The sequence below is a fragment of the Ambystoma mexicanum genome, chromosome 6p (assembly GCF_040938575.1).
Source record: "Ambystoma mexicanum isolate Mex_15411 chromosome 6p, UKY_AmexF1_1, whole genome shotgun sequence".
Taxonomy (NCBI): Eukaryota; Metazoa; Chordata; class Amphibia; order Caudata; family Ambystomatidae; genus Ambystoma; species Ambystoma mexicanum.
The window spans coordinates 1500893015-1500917813 of record NC_090935.1 but is presented as its reverse complement, the minus strand read 5'-3'; the positions used below and the strand labels follow the sequence as shown (position 1 = coordinate 1500917813).

The window sequence follows — 24799 nt, the reverse complement described above, 5'->3', positions numbered from 1 at the left end:
TTTGCAGTGGAATCCCTGTCTTGGCAGAGGGGCGTCGCGTGAGGACTTCAGCCAGGGCCACCTCTGCTGGCTGCTCGACCTCGGGCTGAGGCAGGCCCAGATATTCTGCCAGCCCAGCAAGACGTTTGTGGAAGGCCCTTGCTGAGGATGGCGTGTCAGGATCCTCCTCCTCATCCGTATCCTGTGGGTCTGGGGGATCCTATGGAGGAGGAGTAGTTGGCACCGGAGGCTGTGGTACTGGGACCGCGGCCTGAGGCTGCGGAAGCGGCTGGTACGGAGCCGCCTGGGGAGCCGGAGGAGGTGGCTGCACCAGGGACTGGGGCGTTGGCATCTGTGGTGCCGCTAGCATTCCCTGGTGGCGTCCTTGATGATAACCCCCATCTGAGGTGACTTCATGAGGCCGAGGAACTTCTCGAAGAGCACCTCCTCACTGGCCAAAGAGGTGGCAGGGGGTGCTGACGGGGTAGCAGGGAGCTGCTGGAGCCGCTGCGTACCCTTCCCATATAGACGCAAAGGAAAGCTGCCCTGCGCAAATGAGGGGTAGACTGTAGGCCACGTACCTTGATGAGGCTAGTCCCACCTTGACACTCGTTCTTCGCTGAATTCCTCGAATGGCGTCGGGATAGGTGCCTCTTTCTGGCATGGCGGTTATTTTGTCGAGCTGCCTGCCACGTGCCTGCAACGTGTTGCTCGGCCTGCTGGGCCCGGCTTCCTCCAAGGCTCTTATGTGTGGATCACGAGGCCTACCCTGCTCCTCTGGCCTCGGCCCGGTAGGTGTGACACCCTCGACTCGGGGGTCAGGAGAGCAGCGTTTAGGCGCCCCCTCGGGCTTATTGCCGGTATTAGGGTGTAGCCCCTCGGCCATGGTGCCGGTAAAAGCGCAGAGCCCCTCGGGGTGAAGACCCAGTAAAAGAACCTTCCGGTCCTTCAGCACTGCCAACGGGAGGATCCGAGGATCCCTCCACCCGAAGCTGAAGCTGCCTCGGTGCACGTGCTGGTAGAAGGACCTGACCGGTCCCTCCCACGTGGGAGTGTCCCTGGGAAGGAGTCTCCCTTGCAGGTGCGTTAGAGAACATCGGCCCTATCTTGGGCCTGGTTCGATGCTTCACAAAGTTCTTGAGATCCTCTGGAGGTGACTTCTGGAAGAGCTCCCTCCACCTGGCTAGTCTGTTCTTCAGCGCTTTCGAGGACAGTGAGTCACATGCCAAGGCAACGTAGGCAGAGGGTGTGGGGGTCTGAAGTTGGGAAGAGCCCGTTGCAGGATGGACACCTGCTGAACCCTGTAGAAGTCGACATGCACTGGGGAGGAGCGTGACGCCTGAGGACGGAGTACCTGCATAATAAAAAGACAAATAAAGACAAAGAGAAGAAGTATTCGCACATGGAATTACATGGCCGAAGCCAAACCCAGGAGTGCTGGTGAATTTGGCCTGTTCCCATCGACGCAGAAAAGGGGACTCATGTGTGGCGCCAGAGGGCAGAGTCAGGGCAGCACAGGCTCCTTGGGCCTAACCCCTGCACGCCTCTAAATCTAAAGGGGAAAGAGTTTTTTTCTGGTGAAAAAGCTACCATCTCCCGTCCCTTGGAATGGACGCCCATACAGTATGGAGAAAAGGGGACAGGACGTAAGTGTACATATTGGACTTCTTTGGGAAAATAGGCTCAAGGATTTTGTATATTTTAGCTGGGTTCATCCTGATCTTGATCATCTTTTTATTTTGTTGCGGCAAATAACAGAAGACAGGTTTAAATGCACCAAAAGCTCTAACCTGACTGACAGATGAGAACTATTTGGAATCTTTTGTGTGACGAAAATCTACCTATCTCCAATTCAACATCAGACTTGCATCATCGACAAAGTTGTCTGCAGAGCTGTATCCACTAGAGCCATCTCTTCTCAAGAAGATATATGTTTAAGTTGAACTAATATTTTATTCCCTGGAACCAGTGAAAATCCTGAGTGAACGTTTGCAGCAACTGGTCCCAAGTGGTATAATTTGTTATTTTGTCCCTTCATTCTTTTTTCCATGATTCCTAACTGCCTCCACGGCATGTTCTACGGCTCGTGGGGGGTGACATTTATTCTGGCCATGCCTAGGTTTGAGCGATATCTCAAGCCATGTAGTTGTTGGGCATACTTGCATGTACTTAGGCATACATATATTTCAGTGCATTTTACTATTAGCAGTAATGAACAGAGTTTTTCGTTCCAATTGAATGTCTGAGCTGTGAGCCAGACTAATATATTGTTTAGAAACAAATAGATACACTACAATAATAATACTTATGGGCTGTACTCCAATTGTCTGGGATGTGTTCTACTTGTTCCGTTTGCTTTAGTAAACAGCTCTGAATGTACCTTTTAACAATAAAAAAGTTCTAATAGACGGCAATGGACTACAATGCTTCCGGACTAGGCCGGAAATGAGGGAACTTGTTGACTGATGTGGTTTAGAGATATTCGGTATCTTGCCGTTAGCTTCCAACTATGGAGCATCTTGCCATTGGCCTTGAGCTGTAGGAGATAATTCGGCATCTCTCCGTTGGCATGATGCCACTGGGGAGGAGACGGCTTAGGTAAACAATGCTCCGATATTATAAAAAGTCTGGCTTCTGAGAGGGGCAGAAGGAGAGCTGTTCGTGGAGCCAGATAAAGCAAGGCTTGAGGCAGGCGAGGCTGGAGGGACCAAGGAGCAGGCTGGATCCACTCTCTCCATGCAAGACCATGAAGAGGGATGTGGGGGAGGGTTCATCTCTCCCTTTTACTGCTTGGATTTTGAGCCATTTGAAATTGCATGTTTGGACTCAACAAAGTCTCAAAAAGACTTTTCTTTTTGCCTTTTGAGAAGAACTAGTATTTTTGACTGAGCTTCATTGCTACCTATTGCAATCAGCTCACCACCTATGGACATAGTTTATTCATATTTGGCTGCATCATGGTCAATTCGAATTGACACTAATTCTTTTAAGGCATTTTTACCTTTTTTGTTGCTTTTTGCTAAGAGACCATTGTGATTTTTATAGGCGTTTTTTCCAATTGGATTTGATATTTTTTGTATTCTTGGATTGTGCAGACCACAAGTCTTCCTCCAGACTCCAAGCATCCAGCTTTCAGCTCTCATCTCCATACCCTCTGAAGACAGTATTGGAGCCTGTTTTACCCATGTTTTACCGTTGTAGCTCCACGTTCTCCTGTTTTCTCTCCTCCTTTCCTTACTGTATCACTACCTTGTCCTGTTCTCCTAAGCCCTCCTTCCATTGTATCATCACCTCCTCCTGTTGTTTCTCTTCCTCTCCCACTTTGTCATCACTTCTACCTTCCTCTGTTGAACCTCCTTCTACTCTCCATACCACTCCTTCCCTCTTCTCCAAACATCTTTCTACAGCTCACTCTCAACCTGATCCTGACCTCCTTTTCAGCCTCTGCTAAACTATTTGCCTATTCTTCGCTCCTCTCAAGTCCAAGACATACCTTCTCTCAGCTCTATGCTCTCCAAACCTCTTCACATCAAGACTGCCGACTATAGAGGGCTTTCTCTGCACCTTGGGGACCGTCTCCAATCCCTCTTGCCCATCTGAAGGTGCTTAGGGATGCTTCTTAGGGACTGGTTAGTGTGATTATGCATGCCTTTCAGCTCAACTATTGTGCTAGGCAATTTTAATAGATGGTTTGGGAATCCTGTAGACCCAGAGGCCATGAGATTGGAACATTTGTTTCTGAACTTTGGCTATATGCCATACATCAAGGAACCAACTAATTGTAAGGGCAATATACTTGACTGCGTTATGGTCAGAAATATATTGGTAAATTTGCTGGATATTTCACCTTGTTTCTGGTCCGATAATTTCTTTATAAACCTTGAAGGAACACTCCCTTATTATGTCTGTTCAGAAAAAGAATGTGCTAAAAAAATGTTGTAAGTAGAAATGTTTATAAAATCCAAATTTAGCGATTTGGAATGCTGCTTAATGAAGCTTATAACATCAACACTGGATCTTGAAACACCATATGCGTTGGCAGCTAAATATGGGATAGCCCTGATGGACCTACTGGACCCAGTGGCACCTTTGAAATCGAAAATGGTTGGAGAACAAACCAACACTCAAAAATGGTTTACACCTGCTCTTATGGTACATAAACAAGAAAAACAAAGAGCAGAGCGTTCTTGGATGAAAGCACAGACACAAGATAACAAAGATAAATGGAAAACATTGGACCCATTCTATAGAAATGATATTTACGAGGCGAAACAAAATTACTATAATAACCAAATTGTTAACTCTTTAAACAATACCAACAAACTCTTAGAAACTGAGGTCCCACCTCCTGGGGCACTACAGGCCTTCTGTAGTCTCCTGGGGTAGACTCAATAAGTTCACTGTAGAGGAGGCCATCCTCCCAGTACAACCTGTGCTTCCCTGGCTCTTGCCCTTCCAGCTGGGAAGCTGCCTGTTGGCAAAGTCCTGCAAGAGTAGGACACTCCATTTGACCTCTGCCGAAGTGTGCCCTATAAGGGCCACCTTCTGCCAGTAAAGACTGCAGCACAGGATGGTCTTTAGGATCCAGATCTCCAACAGGGGGGAAGGTCTTCTTCCAGCTCTGTGTCATCAGTAGCTGACTCAACCTCTTCTGGTTGGATCTCACACTCAGCCTCAGCTGGTGGAGTAGTCACCGGTGTGACTTTGGACTGTCCTCTCGGGGATGTTCTGGTTTGATGCACAGGAGTGCTATCTGTCTGGTTTCCTGAGACCTTGGGTTTCCCCTTTGTCTCTTTTTTCCTGGAAATAGAAGTTGGCTATTCCTGTGGACTGGGAGTTATAGGTTCTTCTGTAACAACCAACTGAGAGTCATTTAAAGTGAGCTCTCTGGCCTTCCTAGTGGGCTCCTGCTTCCGTTTACTGGGAGGCCTGGGGGTGCTTGATACAACTCCAAGAGTTTTTAAGTCATTCCACAGCAGGACTCCCCCAGGCACCTCACTTTGTACACTGACAGGTATTCTTACAGTCATATTGTTGCACTAGATGAGAGCTGGTAGTATTGGGTAGGGCCTCCAGCAAGCTTAGTGGGGCCTTTGGGTGCCTTAGCAACATCCTCAGGTTTGAAAAAGGTTTCATCCACCACTGTATTGCTTGCCCCAGTGTCTCTAATGGCAGGGGTGTCCTGACCATTTACAAGTACACTGTCCTTGTAGTATTCCTTTGTGTTATCTGGTTTAGAGTTATACTACATTCTGCTGTTCCCACAGACACTAAAGAAACACTGGCAGAGACTCCAATGGGGTCTTCAGCCAATAGTTGAAAGTTTCCACTTGCCATGTGTACTTCTCCCTCGGGGATGAAGGCTAAGGAGGCAGTGTGGACCCCTGAAGGTTTACCCTTGCACCTGGGATCCCCTTTCACATGGTCAGTTGCCCAAGGGGTACCATCAGTCTTTTTGAGGGTCCTAAACCTCTTAAGGTACTTGGAAGGAGTTTTCCCAAATCTCGCTATCAAAGCCAGCTTCACATTTTCATACTCCAATCTTTCAAGTTCCCCCACTTCCATTCCAGCATCAGTTGCAACCTGGGGGAGCCTAGACAAAAGCCAAGGAATCAACTGATTCCCTGTGAAACCCTCAATCCCATACTTATATTCAAAGCAGCCAACCAATCCAAAACATCAAGTTTCACATCATACATACTCACTGCTTCTTTAGGCATGCAAGGTCTCTTTGGACTGGAAGACCTAGAAGACTCTGGGATAGAAACATTTTCAAGAGACAATTTCTTCATTTCATGAGCATGTTGCATTTCCATTTACCTTAGGGTGATGTCCTGATGTTTGTTTTCAGCCTGGAGTTGCAATCTTTTGAACTCCAACTCAAGTCTCATTTTTTCAAGAGAGACACATTCTGGACTCAGTACTGGACCTGGTAGGGTCCCGGTGGCTAAAGGTTGAGGCATAAGGGCCTGTTCAGGTAAAGAGGGGCTCTCCTCCTGAGACCCCTCTGACTCTTCGGACTCTTCAACAATATTAGAGTTAGACAGGCCTACTACCCAGACCTTTTTTTTTTTAACCTTTCTTTATTGGCATGGTGAGAGAACAGACAATCAACACAATGTACAGTATAACAAGGGTATCAGATACATAAATGGTAATGCAATACATGGGAAATGCAGGCAAAGGACAGATACACAATAGTTTGGATTTATGTGGCGCAACAATGGGTTAGTTTACTTCACCAAGAGGGGGGGAGGATAGTAGTTCTAAGTCGTCTTTGTTATTCAGATAGGTGCAAAATTCCGTCCATACATTCTTGGGTCGAGAGGTCAGCGGGAGGGTATTGATATAGTCCTCCTCACACGCTTGAGTCCAGGTGTGGGCCCCCAACCACATCTCAAACAAAGGGGGGCATCGGTGCTTCCAACATTGTAATATGCATTTTTTGGCTACTATGGTGGCAACATTCAGAAACCTAGACACCTTCCTCAATTCAGGGCTGTCCCACAGGCCGAGCAGTATAGCTAGGGGTTCTGGAGGGATATGGGACACTGTAATGTCCGAGAGAGCGTCAATTATGGCTTTCCAGTATGGGCCCAGCGCATCACCGGACCAGAACATATGAGTGTGATCTGCAGCAGGAGACTTACATTTAGGGCATGTGCGAGCCTGGGTGTGTGCAAACCTATCCATTCTTTGCGGTGTGTAGTATAGTCTATTCAGGAGCTTGTATTGTATACACCTATGTCTGGCATTCAGAGAGGTGGTTCGGGTGTGTATGCACATTTTTTCCCACACTGCGTCAGTGATGTGGAGGCCCAGCTCCTCACTCTACGTATCACGTGCTTTGAGTGGCACGTCCGTAGGGTCGGCCATCAGCAATTTGTACAGCGAGGACACTATCCCCCTAGCTCCAGCCGAGTTGGATATGTAGTGAATCTCAGGTGAGTCTGGGGGCTCATCAGGGTATGAGGGCCACCAGGCGTGGAACACCGCCCTCAACCTATAATATTGTAGTAGTTCCAACGCAGTACCCAGGTGTCCGGGGCACCACGTCTGCGGAGTGATAAACTTCCCATCGGGGTAAAAGTCGGTCAGGGCCCAGACGCCCAAGTCGTGCCAGTGTTTCATTAAGAGTTTATCATGTGTAGGGCTGAGGCCTGGGAACTGCCAGATGGGCAGCCATTTGTAGTATGGGTGGTGGCCGGGTTGTGTCTGCAGGATATATTTCCAGGCCCTGATAGTGGCTGCTACAGGGTCGGCCGGGGCGTCGGCGTGAAATGTAGGATGGAGAATGAGGGAGAGGGTGTTGTCACTCTCGCTTGCTAGTTTCTCGAGCTTCACATGCGGAGGGGGGGGTCGGAGAACGTGTAGCAGTATGTGGCGTGTTGCGCCTGCGCGGCTGTCCAATATTTAGCAAAGTCGGGGGCGGTGAAACCCCCGTTTCCATTGGGAAGAGTCATGTGCTGCCATTTCTTACGAACCGCGCCCGAGTGCCATAAAAATTGGGCACATGCAGTGTGCAGGTTCCTGAAATAACGCTTTCCGGGCCAGATCGGCACATTAGTGAAGACGTAGAGTAATTTAGGGACCATAATTATTTTGATTAGAGATAGACTACCCGACAGGGAGAGTGGAAGACTGCGCCATTTCAACATTTGAGCCTCAGCAAGCTGCGCCACAGCCACGTAGTTGTCAGCCAACAGTGAAGCTTTAGTGAGGGACACCTGCACTCCAAGGGATCTGATGCCCCTCCGTGACCATCGGAGGGGGAATTTGCAGGGTGGGTGTGTAGTGGACTGGGTGAGCGGGAAGATTTCAGATTTGGTGTAGTTTATGGTAAAGCCTGAGAAAGTGCCAATTTTGGTTATGTCTCTCAATATCGGGTCCAGGTGGGCAGCCGGGTCTCTAATATATAGAACCACGTCGTCGGCATATAATGAAATGATCTCGGGTGTATCACAAAGACGTATACCTTTGCGCGTGTGTTTGTCCCTAATGTCAGCCATGGGTTCTATAGCGAGCGCAAAGAGTATCGGGGAGAACGGGCAACCCTGGCGGGTACCTCTGTGGAGAGCGAAGGGGGCCCGAGGCCCTGGAGTTGACTAGGACTCTGGCTGCGGGGCTTGTGAAGAGAAGTTTGATGTACGATCTCATGCGTGGACCAATTCCCATTTTGTGGAGCACCGCCCACATATATTGCCATGACACCATATCAAATGCCTTCTGGGCATCAAGAGTGACCGCCACGGCATGTGCATTGGGGTCAATTCTAGCCAAAACATTGAACATGCGACGAATATTGAGGGCGGTGGATCTGCCGGGTACAAAGCCACTCTGGTCGGGATGAACTAAGTGAGTCATATTGGGGAGAAACCTATTGGCAATAATCTTGGCAAATATTTTCATGTCAGTGTTAATCAGGGAAAGGGGTCTATAGGAGCCACATTCGTCCAGCGGTTTACCCGGCTTGGGTAGTACAGTTATAAGCGCCTCTAGCATGGATTGGGGTAGGATGTTTAACTCTAAGGATTCGTTCCACACCTCCAGGAGTCTGGGTGCCAGAATGGCTACATGTTCCCGATAAAACTCTGCGGTTATGCCGTCCGGGCCTGGTGCTTTGCCCCTAGGGCAGTTTGAGATGACCGTGGTTATCTCATCAAGGGTGATAGGAGCATCAAGTAGGTCGCTAGTCGCGCGGGAGAGGAGGGTCATGGGGATTTTATCTAGCAGGGTGTCAGTGTCTTGCAGACTGTGTTCTTGCTGGGGGCCATACAGGGTTGTGTAGAACGCGGTGAATGTCCCGAGGATATCATGGTCGGACCAGCACAGGGTGCCTCCTGTGTCTTCGACACAATCAATGCGGTTCCTGCCCCCCTCAGTGCGGACCAGTTTGGACAGTGTCCTACCCGGCCTATCCCCTTCACCATACTTCAGGGCCGCTACGGAACGGGCGAAGTACCGAACTTCTCTTAGAGCATGAGACTCAAATGTTTCCAGATTCTGATCTGTGCCAGTATGGTCGGGGAAGGGGCGGAGGCATACACCCTCTCAAGCTCTTTTAATTTCGCTTCCGACTGCTGCAAGCTATTTTTTATGGCTTTGAAGACCCCAGCCTCCCTAGAGATGCACATCCCCCTGATGAAGACCTTGAATGCCTCCCAGCGTACTCCATCGGAGGTGTCATGCCTGTTATTGCACTCAAAGAAGGTGTTGATGTCAGCTAGGATATCAGCTTTGAAGACTATGGACCTAATCACGAGTTAGGCTGTATTCCCGGCTGTAATACCACCGACTGTAATAGCCCTAGCACTGACCTGTGCGGTGGTATTACCACCGGATCACGGGTTGGGCCTTAACAGTAAATCCCCATTCCTGATTGGGTCCATTGGATCCAATGGGGAATTTTCGGTGCTAATACAGCCGGCTGTAATACAGCCAAAAACAGGGTTTTTCACCTCCAGAAAAAAGCTGGAGGTGAAACAGCCGATTTAGCGCCCAACTCGCGATAGGGCCAGCCCTTAAATGTGGCGGTAATACCGTTACCACTGCATTTAAGGGCTACAGCCCAACTCGTGATGAGGCCCTATGTCTTGGAGGGCCTCCGACTTAAATCTCCAGGAGGAGCGAGGGGGCTGGTAGTGTCCCAGTGTTATACGAAGTGTTACCGGTGAATGGTCCGATAATGTGCACGGTAACATCTTGGTCTCTGTGACCCTGCCCAGCATGCAACTCGATATGAGAAAAAGGTCGATCCTGGAGAGGCTATCGTGTACCGATGAGTAGAATGTGTACTCTCTAGCCTGTAGGTTGAGAGCTCTCCATACATCCTTGAGATCAAGTGTGTCCATGTGGGCGTGTAACCTATGGGCCGCGCGTGATGGGGCTCTGCGGGCCGTCCCGGACCTATCCAGGTCTTTATCTAGGATCAGATTCATGTCCCCGCCCCATATGATGGGAATACCAATATATTTCAGAAGCGTGGTGGTGAAAATCAGGGGCGTCAAAGTTAGGGGCATATGTGTTCACTAGGAGGCGTTCCATATTAGCGAGTGAGCAATGGAGGATCACGTATCTGCCCTCGGGGTCAATGTGGCTGGAACGCAGGGAAAACTAGACTGACTTATGGATTAAAGTTAGGACCCCCCTGGACTGGGTGGAGTACTTCATATAGTATCTATTGTTGCCCCACGTGGGGCGAGGCATGTTGCTAGGCGCCCAAGGGCATGGGTTTCTTGGAGAAAGAGGATTTTGGCGCCATGCCGCTGGGCATAGGCAGTTATCCTGCGGGCCTTAGTGAAATTGCTCAGGCCACGGATATTCCATGTCATAATGTTCAGAGCCATAGTGTCACATTATGGAACATCCCAGTGGTAGTATTCATTAGCTTTCCACCTTTTGCATTTGCCGTGTGCACAGTTATGTTGAGTCGAAGTCATGTATCTCTCAGCCATGTTTGTAACTGTTAACCCAGCCCCAACTTCGCCACCCCCCACCCTCACTGCCCAACCCCAACATGCAGTGCAGACCTCCCACCCCAGAACACACAAGTCGCCCTTTGGGCCTGCTCCTACCAGAAAACAAAGGTCAGTGGACCAGATCCAACGTGGATAGGGCCACATCCCAGCCCAACAGGGGCCAGTCATTAAAAGGAACAAAATGAAATTGAAAGCAAACATTGCAACTGCAACGGGGGGCGCTGGTGCCGTGCGGCCGGCATCTGGAACTTGGTGCGGGGCAGCATATGCTGTCCCGAATGTGTTGCTGTGGTAAACGGGTATCACAGACAGCCTCTGAGACCAGAGAGTGCCCTCTGGTTGGTTGACATCGCAGGAAAGAGTAGGACACAGGGATAGCTCCGAGAACCAAGTGGGGGGCGAAGGCAAAGTAAACAGTTTAGGAGCTAGCCTGTGGCCCGCATACATATGATAAGAGGCCGCAGTTGCTGAGTGGACACAGTGAGGTTGCCATCAACACATCATAAGGCAAGGATCAGTGGACACTTTATAACATCGTGGGCTGTGCCGCCTTTGGCGCATGGTCGCCTCGCGGCCCAAGAAGAGGTATATGTAGCTCAATGAACTTCACTGCTTTGTCTGGGACAGTGAAGAAAAAGATCTTGCCATCGTGAGTGATCTTTAGCCGTGCCGGGAACAAGATGGCGTAGAGGACGTTGCGCTCCCTGAGCAGCTTCTTGACGCCTAAGAATTGGCGCCTCTCCTGCTGCACCGCCAGCGAGAAGTACGGGAAGATTCTGATGGTATGGGCCTCCAATCGCAGGTCTCCCTTTTCCCGCGACAGAAATCTCATCCTCCGCCTTGAGTATCTTGGTGATAATGGGTCTGGGATGTCGCCGGGTCTGGGGCTCGGCGATAGGGCCCGGTGAGCCCGCTCGACTGTGAAATATGGTGAGAGGGCAGGGTTATCCAGGAGATGGCAGGTCTTCAAGTAGTTTCTCCACTGCGTCTTCCATCCGCCCCTTGAGGGCATTCTCGGGGACCCCGATGATGCGCAGGCTGTTCCTACGAGAACGAGATTGCAAATCGTCACATTTCGCCTTGACACTTTTCATGTCACGCGTTAGGGAGGCCACAGTGTCTTGGAGCGCGTGAATACCATCTTCGTTCACCGAGATTCTATTTTCGGCCTCGGTGATCCTCGATCCTGCCTGGTCTACTCAAGTTTTTAGCGAGGCAACATTAGCATTGATGTCGTCTAGTTTTTCATGGAAGGAGGCGAATTTTTTAGCCATAGACTCCATTAGTAGGGGGAGGTCAGGTGCTCCGACCACTTGGTGCGGGGTCAAGTCTGGCTCGTCCTGAGGCGATGACATGCAGGCTGGCTCATCTTGAGGGACCGCTTTAGCGTACTTGTCCATCGTGCCCCCTTGGGCACCTGCCTTGGGTCTGCTAGGCATTGGTACTGTAGTGCACCCGGGGGCAGAGAGGGCCTGCTTATGAGTAGGATGAAGAAATGGGGAAGGCAGGGACCGACAGGAACAACCGTAGTGTCTTTTGTGAAGACAGGCGCCACAAGGCGCTGGGGGGCCACCGCAGATAGCAGAGAGTTACTGGCGGAGCAGCAAAGCTGTGATGGCTGGTGTGCGCGGCTTCCACATGTGTTCAGGTTGCACGGGGGGGCCAGCGGGATCTGTCTCAGGGGGGCCCGTGCGGAGGCGGTGACAATGCCAGCGGGAAAGTGGGGTCGTCGGCGCCCTCAGGTGGGAGAAGTCCAGGCTTAGCGCAGGCTCAAAGGAAGGATGCGTGGAAATGGAGCAATACCAGGGCGCGGCCTGGTTTAGGGATGTCAATTCGATGCCCCAATGTCAGCGGCCTGCTCAGGCCCCCCAGGGCCGGCAGCAGCACGGTTATGATGGAGTGTGCAATGCAAAGCACACCGTAGCAGCTGGGGGGCAGTCGAATGGTTCGTCGGGTAGGCGGGCAGGCCACAAACAGTACGGTAAGGGACACTTCCTTATGGCAGTTCTGGCACACAGCAGTGGCCCGCAAAGTCGCCCGCAGCGGCCGCGGGGCGAATAAATCCTCCGTGTTGTCGGCGCTGGGGGAGGCCGCGAAGATCGCCGATGTGGCAGGTAGCATTCACATTGTCGCGGCATCCGCAGCGGCACTCTCCGCCGGCCGTAGCAACTCCTCAGAGCGGCGGGAAACAGGAGGCCACCGCCGCCGCCACCCCAGGGCCGAGGGGGGGGATCCGGGAGTCAGGCAGGCCAGGCAGAAGGGCCAGATGTTAGGCAACCACCGGGCCCGGGTGGAACGCGAGGCCCAACTCCAACAAAGGTGCCAGCCGGGTCCCGGGAGGACCGATCGAGTCCAAAATTGCACAAAATGTCCAGTGCAGTGGCGAAAGCAGCACGGCCAGCCAATGGTCCTTCACAATGTCGGGGACCGCAGATGTGAGCAGATGAACGCCAAGGCCGCATGGAGCTGAAAAGAAAAGCTAGGCAGCCACCCCTACTACCCAGACGTTGATTATTAAACAATCTTGCAATTAGTTAATTTTTCTTTCCTTTAACAGGGAGATTCCTGACGTTACACAGAGAGGGAGTCACAAAGAGCCCAGAGGAGGGGTTAGAAACATCCATAAGGATGTTGAGGTCTCCAAGGAGGAGAAGCTGAGGGGTAGAAGCTATGAGAGAGGAGGAGAGGTCGGCCTACTCAGAGAGGAAGAGGCCAACCTGGCCAAAGTAAGAAAGAGGCCAGGAGAGATAGAGAGCCTGCAGACCAGGCATTCGAAGGAGGAGTAGGCTTGCATAGGGATGACAGAAGCAGGAATCCACTAATTCAGTTACATACAGTACTGTAGTTGAAACATTCCCTCTATAAAATTCAATTAACGGGAGAAAAGAAAAGGCACATAGCTTATGCTTAATCGATTTCATCAATGAAATACAAGCTCTTGCTTTATCCTTCATTCTTCCTTTTTGTATTTTAAGAGCATTTTTTGTTGAAAAAATATTCAAAATATGTCCCAAATAACACAGTGGGCTTCATTACGAGTCTGGCGGTTACCCCGGCGGGTTGCTGCCAGACTCGTAACATTTTACCGGCGCCTGACTTCCCGGTACCACCGGAAGAATACAAGTCCAGCGGCCCAGAAAGTCAGGTACCGGTAAAATGTTAGTCCTCATTCCCATAGAGTCCCGTGGGACTCTATGGGGGGCGGGGACACGGAAGCACCGGCAATGTTGCGAACGGTCATGGGACTTCCATGAACGGTCTGCCTACCGTGGCTGCTGTGCCCGGCAGGGTCAGACCTGTCTGGTGCAGCGGCCCCAGCAGGCAAACTCATAGTTTGCCAGTCCAGAAACAAGGGTGTCGGTGAGGTTACTGGCACCCTTGTTTCTGGATCGGCAAACTTGTAATGAGGCCCAGTGATTCAACCTCCTTAATTCATGCGTGATTAATCGACCAAAAATACTGTTTTCTCCCCCTCTTTTACTACTTATAGTCATTATAGTCAGTCGGTCCGATAGTACAGCGGGTAGAGCGATCGCTTTGACGTCTGTGCATAGCTTTCTGACACAGGTTTGAATCCCGGCAGGGCCAAACTCAGCCTTTCATCCTTCCGAGGTCGATAAATGAGCACCACACACTGTGGATAATAATAAGCAGCGCTCAGATACCTGAGGGTTCGTAGCGCTATATAAATGCTAAATTATTATTATTATTATTATTATCAAAGATTTTGCTGGATTAATGATCAATTAAGTAGGAGGCAACCCCATTAAGCAAGCGTTGTAATCCTGCTGGTGTAAAATACAATAAAATTAGGTCATCAGCATTTGCAATGCAATTTATTCTCTGACCAGTGAGTTTAGAAGGCTAACCCCCTCGTATAAGACATTCTTCCCAGAGATCAGCTATACATACATTAAAAAGTGTCAGTGCAATAGCAAAGCCCTGACAGACTCTTTTCCCTACTTTTATTGTGCGCAAAAGCTCCCTCCCACTTGCCTCATTGTTAGAATAAAATAACTGTAGCATGTGTAACAAGCCTGCATCAATCCCCCACCTGACCAACTTCTACCATAATCTCGATCTATCAACATTGTCGATGGCTGAGGACAGATCCAGGCTTGCCACATACAACGTTCTCCCCGCTGCGCCATCTGCTTGCGCCATACAGAAGGAAAGTGCTAAACCACTAATCACCCTAACTATCCCTTTGCTATACCGTTTGCAGAGGGCTGAATCCCTGCATACTTTCCGCCCTCTTAGTAAGATGTTTTAATATTAAGTTGGGCAATATCTTATATGCAATATCGATAAGAGAGATAGGTTGATAACTAGTGGGCAAATCCCTTTTCCCTTTTTTAAAAATAGGGTCAACAATTGCTTGATTCCAGTATATGGCAATAGTTCAAAACCTCACTATTTGTGTGAAAAAATTAAATAAAACATCGGACCATATCTTAATATTATTTTTAAGTCAACTTATTGTCATACCATCTGGTCCACTGGATCGAGAATTCTTCAACCTTTCAATGGCCACCTAATATCGTCCCTATTAAACTCATATTTCCACCTCTCTCCTGATATTTTAGGTTGCTCTTCCGAAACCTGATCTACTTCGTAACAAAACTATGGAGAAGTGTTTCACCCACTCTCCTTCTGCAAAACACGATGATTGACTCTGATCTTTTATTTAATTTCCACCAATTTTGTGGCCCTATCTAAGAATACGCATTTTTCTTTCTTCTCTTTCCAATCAATACAAGTAGATTTTATTACCTTCCTAATCTTAGTTCTCATATTTTGTTTCAGGGTATTTAATATACTATCAATAGGCTTCCCTTTTCCCTCAGCAGACATCTTCTCCACTTAGCTTTGGTCCTAACCCTACCTTCAAGCATAATTAGTGTATTGGAGAACAATGAAAATGTGTCTTATCGTCTGTTAAGCTCTGCCACCATTTAACCAATTCAGTCTCTATTCACTCTCTCACTATTTTTATTAAACTGGACTAACCCCTTACCTGCAGAGTTAGTAACCACATTAGTACATACTTACTTTACCTCATACTCTCTTTTACTTGGTTTACAAACATTCGTTTTTAACATGGCGTGATCACAGGGCCTCGTTTTGTCTATTTGAAAATTGCATATATCCTCATGGTCGATATTTGCAAAATGAAATATAATCGATCGTTGATGAGGATGAAATACCGAACCAAGTCGGTTGAGGGCCTGATTCTGCACTAAAATGTGCCTTAAGTTGTCTAAATTCTTATCTTGTCAAAAATCGTGCCCAAATCCATCCATCCTTCAATTTTTTCTCCCCGATTCCCTAGTTCCGAGTTCACACCCTTACCTTCTATCCTTGTCTAACTCATCAAACGACAGTTCCATACTAGGACATGTGCATATAAATCACTAGCTATTATAATAGGACCCACATCGTTTACTAGACCAGTCTATCAGTAGATTTCCCAACTCATTGATCACATCATCAATATCTACACAAGCTGGATTAAAGCAGATGTTAATCACAAGAGCCCTGGTTACTGTTTTACCAAAAGAATAAAAAAATGGCAGTTGCCAGCAATGCGTCAGACACAGTCAATCTTTGTAATCACTCTACCTTGAGCATTCTTCACAGCTGTAAGATTACCTCCAAATGGTCTCCCCTTTTTACCTTTTTTATTCAGGATGAAGCCATCTAAAATTGGCATAACATTCAACCAGGTCTCTTGGATCAACACCATATCAAATACAGTAAATAGAGTTTTCATGTCAACATTCAAAAATGTATTGTGCACTCATGAGTTCCAAAACAACAATTTAACGACCTCTTTTTCCAAAGCCCGGTCGATTCCTAATAGAGATTGAGAGTGAAAAAGCCAACGAGGCCCAACTCTAGCCGGCTCTTCATCAAACTAACCTGCCTGCGACCCTGACCATCAATCATGCATTTTATAATCTTTTTCTATTTCACAGACCCATTAAATTCATCATCATAGTCAGTGTCATTAACTTGCCAAGGCCCAAGGGTATACATTTTGAATCCTCTCTTCCAATATTTCATCATGGCTAGCATAAGCCACATGTTTTAAATTAATTTTGAATGAAAATGTACTGCACATCTGCCTACCCATGATTCATCGAACAAGTCAACACATTTCAAATCCACCATAGAGATAGCAGACAATAGAGATGAAATCCTAGTCCTATTCAAAGGGATATCTCGGGCTTCCTCAAATATGGATTCAAATATAATTATCAATGAATTGTCAGGAACTGGACAGAGTCGCATGTTCTTTGCTTGCCTAACAACCATATCTTGGGACGCCCCACATTTGAGAGCAGAGTTACATACGTCTGTTTCTTTTGGACTTTTTTCTACCAACGTTACAGCTACGTCCTTATTCACTTTTCTAAAAATAACGTTATACTCCATCACCTGTTAAATCAAAATTTCGGTTCATATCATCCCCATTCTGTTCCAATTCACCATTGAACCCTCATTTGTACCTTTTTCTGGGAAATTGGCTGAACTAATTGAGCAGCATTACCATATTGCATATTTATACTGGTATTCGATTCAAGAGCAGCTTCTGGAATTTCATCCACAGCATTCACCAAAGCACTATTAGGAAGATCGCAGACAACGTTATTCCTTATTTTCTTACAGCCTTGATCACAAGTTATTAACCACTCCCTCAGTTCAGTTAGTATAGAGGTGTTGGACCTCACCTCCAATAAAACAGTATCGTAAAGTCTAATGAACAACTGTAGGACCAAATCAAGGCAGCGAGCAAGCTACTTCCTGCCTGGGAGGAATCTTGATGGAAAGTGCCCCCACCCTGAAAAGGCAAGGAGGAGCAATCTCCTACCAAGGTACACCCCTAAGCTCTGTCTTCACCACACATATCATCAAGCCCCTCTTCCCTATTCACAGGAGATTCAAACATATTCGGGGATATGCTTAGCCATGTAAGAGGCATCTCCAAAGCCTGGATTTTGTCAGAGACGTACTAGTATGTCTCTCAATGTCACTAAGCACTGGCCCTGAAATGTCAATTTCATCATTCATTTCATTCACTATCCCTAGAATAACTGTATTTGGTATGGATTGAGCAACCTGACTGTGTGTCATTGATTCAGCTGTGTCAGGCATAGATTGGAAAGCCTGGCTATATGTTTTTGAATGAGCCTTCTGAAAAAAATGAGGTGGTCTTCTCTTGATCCCCAGATCTAACCTTCTTTCCCTTCGAGCAAAGGAGAGTAGGCTCAAAACTTCTCAGATTATATATCTTTTTGTCTTCCCATGCATTCTCAATAATGATCTCCACGATTCCCAGGCTATTCAAGGTACAGTCCTACAGATGTCTCAGGAGCACAAAGCAGCGCGTTAAAACTACAATACTCCCAAGCCCGCACTGTCCTCTACGCATCTGCATTCCATGCAACACTTAGAGTCTACAGACTCAACAGCTCAAAGGGACAAGTCCCGACAGTCGCTGCCACACATCACTTAAGCTGCTGATGTTAATGCCCCAGCACACAAGCGCCAAACTAGCGCTGCAATTGGAGCCTCTTCTCACAGGTCGGCAGCTAAACAAACAGCAGTCTGCAATGGAAGCTCCAAAAACAAGTCTGACAGTCACTGCAACACTTTGCACACAAAGAATACTGCTGTACAGGGTGCTAAATTCCACAGTGGCACAAATTGTGTGCTCCGATTTGGAGGATTTGGGTAATTTGGTGCACATTCTTCTCTTGTGTGCTTCATTTGGTTCATGTGCATGCTTTCCACCCACAGGGTATCTTTTGAGCCCATTTAGCACTCCTTTTAGAAACTGTTGCATCACTGAGATACAGACTTTGGAAATGGAGGCACATATATTTCTGGCGCATTTGTGGGTGCATCTTTGATGTGCCCACTTTTTTTATTTTATTTTTGAGAATCTGTCCCTCTGTGTTTAACTAAGCGATCCTACAAAACACACAACAGCCTGGTAAATCAAGTTGACAACAAATAGGCAATCTTTATATGGGCATGTTAGACAAAAATAATAGGATTCACTCTGAAAAGCAGAGTGAGCATGACAGAGACTGCCTTTCTGCACATCAGCAAATCAGTGTTGTGCACCACAGTGCAATGCAACAGCGAACACCACTGATATTTTGTTTAATTTGCTTTGCTAATCTAAACTCTCTGTTGTGTACTTCCTCTTTTCAGAGTGTCTCCACAGAAAAGCCAATGCGCTCTGATACTACTACTATGGTGGTGATTTGGCACAGTATAAGATCACTTAACACAAGACAACATAACATTGACCCCTTTTACTTCAGTGGCTTACAACACACACCAGAAAGGGGCTGTGCTGCCCTTCACTGATCAGAGCTTTTGTGGAAAGACATGCTACAGCATTCTAAACTCCTTGAACTCCTTACAAGAGGCATTGAGGTGAATCAGGCTAGAGAGCATTGAATGAATCCATGTTAGAGACAACTAATTCTGTGACCAAAGGCATCCAACGTAGAAAGAAGACACAGACAGAGCCTTGAGAGGAAATATTCACAAAGCAATGCTTATGCTGCAACAGCAGAAACTTCCTTACGCTTGGACAGATTTGGGTCATTCCGCACCATCATACAATACAAAATAAACTCAGGTTTTTCTTTTTAATAGTAATGTGCAAAAGTTACAGAAGTTGTGTTCCAATTCAGTACACAAAACATACCTTTGGAAAAGGCGCCTTTGTAATCCATTTCAGACAGAGACATTTCAGACTTTGTGGGATCCATCAAGAACATTTTTTCATTGTTACAAAGTTGAAACTCTGTGTTTAATGAGTACACAACAGGCACTGGACGGTTTGTCTGCTGGAATGCAATTGGAATCAAAAACCTTAACGAGAAAAAATATAGATTTAGTGTGCAAAGTCAAAAATTGATTTGTTAAAAAACATTTCACAACAATTCATGATTTCAAAATAAATCTCAACAGTTCACGAATCTCCTATCTCCACCTTATTTCTCAAATTGTTCAAATGTGTTCTGCCTATCTATAGTTTCTGCAAACAATGGATTAATGAATCTGTATCTTGATCCACATTTTAGAATTGTATAATAATCGCAGAAGGGTCAGCTAAGACTTACTTAAGAATGAAAGATGACTAATCCAACCCTTAAAGGATTTAATCCACTCACCACCTAGGACATTATTATATGAACAGAGTCTATGTATATTTATATTTGTTGCACTGCTAAGAAAGGATTCCATTGCGAACATATGTGAGGAGCCAGTAATGTGAGGCGGACAACTGCTGGTGTGTTTCGAAGATTAGATCTTTTATTAAAGAAATATTTGGCAAATACATCCTTGCTATTCCTATTCTGTCAGGGAATTCCCTACCTGGTCTAAAGGCTAAGGGAATAACTCCTAACATTAACAAACTGGCCCTCACACTAAACAACAAAACATTAAAAGGAAATCATGAAACAACATAAAAGAATGAACAATATTTAACCAGTATTTTGGATGACCTTCACCTGTCCTGGGAAAATCCCTTCCCCAGGGGTTTCCAAAGTCTATTCTCCAAAATGGAAAGGAAAAGAAAAGTCTTGAACCAGTTCTTATGAGTTCCAAGTCAACACAAAAGTTAATTAAACAATTATCCACTGGTAACACTTCTTCAGCTTTCAGTTGAAAAGATCCCGTTCCAATTTCAGTCAAGAAAATAGCAACAATGGTAATCCTGGACGTTTTATTTCAAAGATTAATTAATTCAAAGAGTAGGTTAACAACTTCTGCTTCTACAACTTTACAATTGATTAAGACATCTGCAGAACATTTAGTATAATTTTCAGGATGCTTCTATTTGGGTTATTGCTTTCCTCTTGACAACCACCCTTCTACTACCATTACCGTGGGAACAGTCTCCTTTGTTTCACAGTATGCTACTACTTCAACCAACTTCAATGTGACATCCACTGACAGTTTATACACCACCACAGTTAAGGTACTTCTACTTCTTCTTCAACAGTTTTATACTTCGGAATTATTAGGCATATAAAGACAAGACACTTTGACCACTAAAGATGGGCAAGGTACTCTTCTTTCCTATACTCTACGAAAAGGGCAGCCTCTTTGCCTGTTCCGTCTGTCTCAATGCCACAGGTATAACCTGCCTCTGCTCCAAGACTGACTTTCTCTTAACTTCAGCAGTACAGATTATCTTATTCCTTGTGACTCTTTCACAAGCACCCAGCTCCCATCCCCAGCACTGTTCACACCTTCTTGGTTCCAGTAACAACCCTGAGGCTGTATTGTCATTATTACAGCTTCAGGTAACAATGCCACACTTGTATCAGAGGATACTGGACCTTTAATAACCTTGCAGATTAGGTGTATAGATCTTAATAGGACTGGTTTCACTATGGAAAAGGTTTGCCTCTTGGCTTGGGTAATACTTCAGTACAACAACTTCTGGACTTAAAGAATAAAGGTTCAGTCTTCAAAGGAAAACAGATTTAAGCACACACTACTGCTCTTTAAGATTAAAGAGATACCAGTGATTGTATTTCTAATCAATATCGCGGAGAAGATTTCAGACTCCTTTAGGGAAATACAACTGGCCACATGCAACCTTCCATCGATGCTGCATTCACTTGTTACATTTGTAAAAGTCAAGTCCCATAATTCCCCCAGTACTGGGACAAGGAAGAGGGAGTTGGAGGAACAAAGATGCAGGAGTGGTCAGCTAATTAGTAAAATTTGACCCACACCTGGGGAAGACAGAGGTTTACAAGGCCCCCTGAGGTGTGGGAATGAAGGAAGCATCGGAAGCAGAAGAAGCAGAGAAAGTGGACTTACAGAAATCCACACAGGCCGAATACATAGTGGGAAACAAGATTAGAGGTGCCAGAAGTCGCCAGGAACAGTGTGGGTCCTGACAGGGTCTGTACCTCTAATATCGCCAACTGCAGAGGCTGCGCCGGAAGCGTGAGAAGGAACCGCTTGCCAACCAAGAGCGCGTTGTGCAGAGTCTGCGCAGCAGGAAGCAGAAGAAGTTGCCAAGAGGTTCCAGGGGGCTGGGTTGCACCAGGAACTCTCAGGAGTCCCGGTGGTCCCAATTCAGTGTGGTGAATGCAAAGGCGATAAAAAGGAGTGTGCTTTACTGACTGTGAGAAGCCATAAATACAGCGGTTCTTGCGAGCAACGAACCGGGCACACGTGAGTGACCTACCCGGTGAGTCTGCAGCATATGAATGACTCCGGGGCGCTCCAATGCTGGCTGCGTGTGACATGCAGACCATTTCACTCGTGAGTGAGAGAGAACTGTGCTGATGACTATTAAGAATACCAAAACCAACAGATCTATGTGATTATTGCGACCACTTTTATTACGACAGCCGATAATGGCAATGTATTTTTTTTTTAAACCCCCCCTTACACCACATACACAGACCCCCCGCACACCCCAATATTACCATTATATTACATACCCCGCCACATATATATATGGTGTAAGATGGGGGTCTAAAAAAAAAAAGAAAACGTCAGCATTTTCAGCCTTCATAATTGTGAGGGCGACATTTTGGGCCATTACCAAACCAACAAAGGTGCAACTCCTTAAAGTTAAAAGACTCTTGAAATGAGTTTGCAGTTTATGAGAGATTTATACAACCCGGTGGAGAAGTCCCATTGAAACATAAGTTGCACAAGCAATACCTAAGCCACAAGGGGGTGAAAACTTGGCAATACCCATCCATCATATACTGCCAAAGACCAGAGGGAAATGGTAAAAAGCCCCCGGTTGTGCAGACCACTACTCATATTCTGGGATACAAACATGTGTAGCTGATACAAACCTATATTGCCAAAGCCACAAGAGAAATCAGAGAAAACCTAAGGCTTGTAACTGTTGGCCTACTGGGGCAGAAGAAAAAAGCACAGATGGTATTTTCCATAAGAAGTTGTTGAACAATATGTGTTGCCAAACACTGTAAAGCTGTTATTGTTCCAGGTTGGAATGGACCACTGTTGTACATTTCTTCTAGAGTTAGTCGGGCAGGCGAGTAGACCAGAAGGCCATCAATAGTGTGGTGACACACCTGGTATGACCAGTAAACCAGGTATTGTGCTAGCTGTAGGCTTGGCAAGGGAGTAGAGCAAGCACCCTTGGATACAGTGGAACAGTTGATGAAGTGTGGACTTGTGGTAACTAACATTTTGTGTGATAACAAGAAGAGAACTGTATAAAGTGACTTTTGAAGAGTGGCGGTTCTTTAGAATTTCTTATTTGACAAGTCATCCTGACAAAGAAAATCATTGTGGTTTACTGGAAAAGACATACATGATGATTGTTCCTTTTTTTAAAGTATTATTGAAGTGGCAGAACTTTATTATTGAACTGAAATTACCAAGAACTGTTTTGGAACTTTGCGGACAAGGATCAGGATTTCCTACCTTACTTTTGGGACTGTTGAGCAGGACGTATCTCAAATCTGGGGAAGGGGAATTGCACCCAGTGGAATTGTCATGAGATAGACTCTCCACAATACTTTAGACACAACCAAATGTATTCTACCAATTTGGTTATCATATTCCCTTGTTAGGTGTACTTTTGTGTGTGATGTGCATACTCTAGTTTGTCATGCCTGTGGCCACTGATGATAAAGGGAACATTGCTTTCCCACCTTTCTGGGGCATGCGCGGTGCAAGCCAGTGGCTTGTCTCCTGGATCAATCCACGGCTGTGTGGGCTGCACTGTACAAGGTATCAAGTAGATGGTGTACTCTCCTGAGTAGTCTTTCCTGTAAAAAAGCAAAAATATTATTAAGATGTTTAATAGTTCAAAGGAAAAAAGCTAGTATGGCCAATGAGATATTAAATAAATATACAGAATTATTACTGTGCTTGCCAATATATTATTCTTTGTACATTTGCTGAAAACAGATTTGCTTAAGGAAATGGGTATAAGCCTACTGTGTGTGTCAGTATAATTCTTAGTAACTCATATCCACCTGCAGGGCCCACCTAAAACACTTCAAAATCTATTTTCAATGAAGGGAGCCGGGAGTTGGACTCAACGGTAAACACAGATAAGCAAATTTCTCATGTGAAAATGTTTGCTACTGAGATAAAGAGATGGGACATTAATGTACTGCAAATTATAAAGAGCCAAAATATGGAATGCTAAATTTGTTTATATAATTCTTATGACGATCATGTGCAGAAGGATATCACCACAAATAATATGGTTACAATTTCATTTGTTCACCATTTTCTATTTAGGGCTTGTTAGTGCTTTTTGAATGAAAAATATATTAGCTTTTTTCCATTGCACAGTAGTTACATGGTGTCTTAACCAGTTGGACCAAAATGTTGCGAAAACGGAATATAAATCCTGCAATAAAACATTTGGTTTTAAATCACTGCAGCAGGCAAGACTAGCTTTGATTTAACAGTGCTCTGTTCTTAGATCGCCAGGCTTTTTTCTGCAGAGTTTTTTGCCGAAAATAGTCGGCCGAAAGAAACTCATCACATTTTTATATTTAGGGGGGTCCCTCCCTCCACCTGACCCTATTTTGTAGTCCCTATACCCAACACCCCACTACCCCTTATATGCCCTTGCCCACCCACCCACTATATTTATTTATGAGTGTTTTGGCTGTACACCTTTAAGCAAAAAAACGCAGCGGAAAAAAAGCCTGGCGATGTAATAACGTCTTACTGGTTTAACAGTGGTTAATGGCCACCAACCCAGTGACACCACTCGTTACTAATTTCATAATTCCCCAAACAGTTTATCGAGCATGTTAATATTTTATTTGGCAACATTCAAGTGACCTACAGAAAAATGGCAGCTGTGTAATATCTATTTGACCCTTTTCCTTCTCCGCCATTCTTTATCGTCTTGATTTTACTATAAAAGAAAGGCGTGGAACACAAACCTGAGACTAAATCATCTGCAAGATGTTGATGCCTTGTTATCTGAAAGTTGCATTTTCAAATAGATCTTAGATGCTGGGGTTCTGTTAACATAGCTCTCTGTTTCTGCCGCATGGCATGGTGAGTTGGAGAACTCCTCACACTGCCTTATAAATGAAATGAAACACAGGGACAAGGTTGATTCGGCCGCTGCCTGTTATGTCAACCAGAGGACACATGAGGAGGGAACCCGCCAGCTTGCTGTCCCTGCAGAGAGACAGTAACTAGGCCTCCAGAAAAACCTGCCCAGTCTTGCACCTGGGAACTCCGTTATGCAGAATACGCAACAAGGGAGCAGACTGGCCTGTGGACCAGAATACAAAAACTGGTAATCTGGTAAAGACTCTGAACAAGCCTTT

The 24799-nt window shown here is 46.2% G+C and overlaps 1 protein-coding gene across 1 annotated transcript in view; it reads right to left on the bottom strand.

The window, feature by feature from the left end:
- Positions 1-24799, bottom strand: part of FRAS1 (Fraser extracellular matrix complex subunit 1) — a 1618415-nt gene that overhangs the window by 49163 nt on the left and 1544453 nt on the right. Inside the window, exons 68-69 of the mRNA XM_069626341.1 lie at positions 23147-23263; positions 19186-19352 (exon numbers count right to left, since the gene is read on the bottom strand). Coding sequence (XP_069482442.1) covers positions 19186-19352; positions 23147-23263 — 284 coding nt within the window. The remainder of the gene's footprint in view (positions 1-19185; positions 19353-23146; positions 23264-24799) is intronic.